Raw genomic sequence first — 4,354 nt, 5'->3', positions numbered from 1 at the left:
ATAACCTGAATGCACGACGGGGGTGTTTCACAGTGGATGGAGGTGGCACGCCTTTGATATCCGGACCCAGCTTTCTTCAAAGCCTTTGTGTGAAGAGAGATTAGAAATGCCAGATAAACAATCAACCACTCACGGGTAGCCCGACTTCGGCGAACTGGTGCTCGTCGCTGTACAATGGCCTGGAGATAACACCAGTGAAACGACACCAGTGGTGCCAAGTGGTTCTGTCACACGAAACTTCTAGATGATAATACAAAAGAGCAACTCATCAGGGAACACGTGAATTGCTTTATGGTGTATCTATCTGTTCAAGAGCGTTGCTACGGGTGTGGTGTTGCTGTTAAACGATCTTTGACTCCACTAAAACTTTGTCTGTACGTGCATTGTTCGTGAATGGAGGTAGCCTAGGATAGCAGAAGTTGGAACGTCCCCCACTTTCAGATAACCATGGTTGATTCGTGTGACTCGGAAACTTAAATATCCCCAGTCTTAAGGGGTTGGAGTGCAAAGGTCAGATAGCAGGCACACGTCTTCAAAATGATGCAACCACATGCACAGAAAAGGGTCCAACGCATAATCTGTCCTCTATCCTCGTGGTTCTATCTGAGATGACACAAGTGTTTAAATGATGCAACCACACGCACAGAAAAGGGTCCAACGCATAGTCTGTCCTCTATCCTCGTGGTTCTATCTGAGATGACAGTGTTTTTGTTGGACAATAATCAAATTTTATTTAAAAAAACAACCACCGAATACCATGTCACTATCAGCCAAAACTGTACACGGGTGTGCTTAAATAAAGCGTGTACAGTATTGTGTCTTATGCAAATAATTATTCATTGCCGTGTTTTTAGTAAATAAATTGACTTTTATCGTGTTTAGAGTGCGGCGATTAGTGGTTGAGCGTACAGGGCGGTCGCAGTAGGTAAATAATATTCAAGGTCATATTATTGGGTTGATATGCCATTTTTGGGTAGCGATGTGTGTGTATAAAGCGGACTTTGCTTAGTCACTGGTTTTCAGTGAGTTTGTGTATGCGTGTGTTTTACATATAAATTGGAAAACAACTTATAGGCCTCTACCACACAAAACAATCCAACGTTGTACAAAATATCCGTAAAATTTACGGCACTTTACCTGGCAGCTAGGGTGCCAGGTAAAGTGCCGTAAATTTCACGGTGGAAGTTTTGCAAATTGTGCATTGAAAGGGTAGTTTGTAAAACTTACGGCACTTTACCTGGCAGCTAGGGTGCCGGGTAAAAAGTGCCGTAATTTTTATTTGTTACATGCTGAAACCCACTATTCTCCTCTTGGACAGAAGTACCACATCCGAAGACGCATGAGAAAGAGAGAAGAATAACAAAGAGAGGAAGAAGAGAAAATCTTCGAAAGAGTTCATGAGAACACAATTAAGACATGCAGTCACGACACAATGATATAAGTGTCACATGAATCGATTAAAAAATAACGAACGAACTCCCCCCAAACCCCCCCCCAAAAAAAAAAAAATAAAAACGACGCCTTTGAGAACACATTTCTTAAGAAGGACTGTATAACCAGTGAATCTTTCATTTAATTAATAAATTATTAACACTTCAGCTAAACCAAACCAATACCTAAATGTTACCCCACATAGGCATACATAAATGTATAGAGATAGTGACAAAGCAGGATTCAAACCAAATCAGCTTAAACACGTGTACACATTTCAGAATAGGGACAATAAATGATCAATAATTGTTTTACAAGAATAAAGAAACAAACGTAAAAAAAAAAAATCTAATCAAATCAAAGAAGAACACATCATCGACAACCCCACCTTTAGGCTGGTAATGGCCTTTTTGAAACCACTTCGGGTGCTTCCAGGCTTGGGCTTATTGTCAGGTTTAGTAATTGTAAATGTACGCTTTCTTTATGTGGAGTCAATCGTAGTGGACGGAGCCCAAGCCCAACCTAAGCACTGGTTTCGAAAAGGCATTGGACCTGGATTAAAGTGCACAATCTAATGAGGCTCATTAAAAGTACGCTGGCTTGGCGGGAGATTCTGTCACCAGAGATTCTGTTCCCCGCCCCCCCCCCCCCCACGGCGAACTGTGCACAAACCACGCCAAAATTATTCCAATAGCGCCCTCTTCTGAATCCCACAGAATCTGACGTCACATTTCGAGGTTCGTGAATAACGCCAGAGACCGCCCCTCTAGACGGTGTGTACATTCACCTTTAACCTACATTCAGTTCACATAGGGTGCATTCATTTAGCTTCCCTAGGTCGACCACGGTCTTCCCCCGGTGCGTTTGAATAGCTTTGACGTCATTCAAGGGGCTCACCCTGGTCAGCCCCCTGTGCCCTGCTTGTGGAGTGGGTCATTTGGGGGTGAACAGAGGTGCAAGAGCTTCACCACGAGAGGACGAGTGTGATCGTTCGATTAGCTCTTGTCAGGGCCTCACCCGAGTGAGCACCGCGGGGTCGACCCAGGGAAGCTAATCGAACGCACCCATAGAGATACGCATTCAAATTCTTTACCAACATTACATGCTAGTACATGCAGCTGTTGATAGTATAAACATTATGATAAACGGCTCCCTCTGAAGTAACGTATAGTCTCGAGAAAGAGGTAATTTTCCACGAATATGATTTCGAGACCACTGATAGATTTTGAGGTTCAAAAATCAAGCATCTGAAAGCACACAACTTCGTGTGACGAGGGTGTTTTTCTTTCATTATTATCTCGCAACTTCGACGACCATCGAGCTCAAATTTTCACAGGTTTGTTATTTTATGCATATGTTGAGATACACCAACCGTGAAGGCTAGTCTTTGACAATTACCAATAGTGTCCAGTGTATATTACACACACAGCTTTCTAAACCTAATCGTCCACCTCGATAACAATGCATGTACAAATACTAACAACATTTATTACTTGTGTTTATCGAAATATTGTTGTGCTTTACCCTGGAAAGCGCTCCCTATATTTTTTGAACGTGGACTCGTGGCTTTGTGATTGCAGTCACTATGGGATGAGAAAAAAATAGCTTTGGACAACAACAACCTGTACAAATTTGATAATAAGTGGACTGCTCTTGAAATGACCTTTTTTAAATAAGATGCGAGGTTACCGGATTGTCTGTTTTTTGTGTGTTTTTTTTTTCCCCTCTTTGTTTTTCCTTGATATACTTGTTTGTTGCATTGTTACATGTATGTGTAAACTTGAGCATTGCCAAAAAAAATATAAAAAAAATATACAGATTTCGCGACTTTGCCTTTCATTTTAGAGGGAAAGATTAAAGAGAAAAATGGGAACGCCAAGCTATAAGATTAAAATTAAACAATGGAAGATTCTGTACAGGCCTAATTAAGTAAAGGGTAGCAGGGGACCACTAAAATTGCGTGCACAAAACAAGCTATTTTGGCAGGTAACCAACCAACCTCATTGTTTAATGCAAGTCAATATTAAAAAAAAAAAATATTGATTTATATTAAAACGTTGACAATGGTATTACCCAAAGCTGGTTTTGATTAAATCTGGATTCGACAATTCGGCTCCAACGACAACGTTTCTAGTTTACAGCGCCAGAGAGCATCCGTTTCTAAACTCAACTGTTATAACTTATTGGAATTGGTTATATCGCTGTCTACATTTTAGTCCTCATTTGATTTATTCTTGTGGTGTTATTCCTGTCATACAGAATCATGAACATTATTCAAGTAATTCTTGCACTGTATGTTTGTTCTGGCCATATTTTGGCTGAAGTTTGCCCTCCTGATTGGCACCGATACGGCGAGTCATGTTACTTCATTATAACTGACATGATGGATTGGTTTCAAGCAAATCGCACTTGTGCCGAGTCACGAGCAAACCTAGCCATCCCAACCTCTCAATCCGAACAGGATTACATATGGGAACTATTCATGAATGAGTTTGATCAAACACCAGACACCAGTCTGTGGATTGGTTGTAATGACATCGAGGAGGAGGGAAAGTGGCAGCACTGCCCGTTGAATGGTGAGACCAAAGGATATGAGAATTGGGCGGACGGAGAACCAAACAATATGCCTCAATCAGATTGTGTCAAAATGTGGGATACAGGTAATGGCCAATGGGACGATACTCAATGCAGTCGTAAAGACATTTACGCAGTCTGTGTGCAACATGTGAATATCACACCGGTATCCACCACGCAGACCGACATTAACGGCCGCCTCACTCCTCAGTGCCTGCTACACCACGCCATGAAGGAGCTAATGGGCAATGGTGTTACGTCGTGCGGCAAGTCTTGCCGATCACACCCCCGAAGTCACTCCTTCAAGCTGATGGAACAAGATTGCCCGCCTGGTAACAAGACCACTTAG

General features: G+C 42.0%; 1 protein-coding gene across 1 annotated transcript; it reads left to right on the top strand.

Annotated features, from left to right (window-relative positions):
* The first annotated feature begins 3,814 nt into the window (after positions 1 to 3,814).
* Positions 3,815 to 4,354, top strand: LOC117290163 (lectin BRA-3-like). Its single transcript, XM_033771419.1, has one exon. It carries the CDS (start codon positions 3,815 to 3,817, stop codon positions 4,352 to 4,354), a length of 540 nt encoding a protein of 179 aa, XP_033627310.1.

This window comes from Asterias rubens, chromosome 5, assembly GCF_902459465.1.
Source record: "Asterias rubens chromosome 5, eAstRub1.3, whole genome shotgun sequence".
Taxonomy (NCBI): Eukaryota; Metazoa; Echinodermata; class Asteroidea; order Forcipulatida; family Asteriidae; genus Asterias; species Asterias rubens.
The sequence above is the reverse complement of the archived record's forward strand: the minus strand, read 5'-3'. Positions and strand labels throughout refer to the sequence as shown.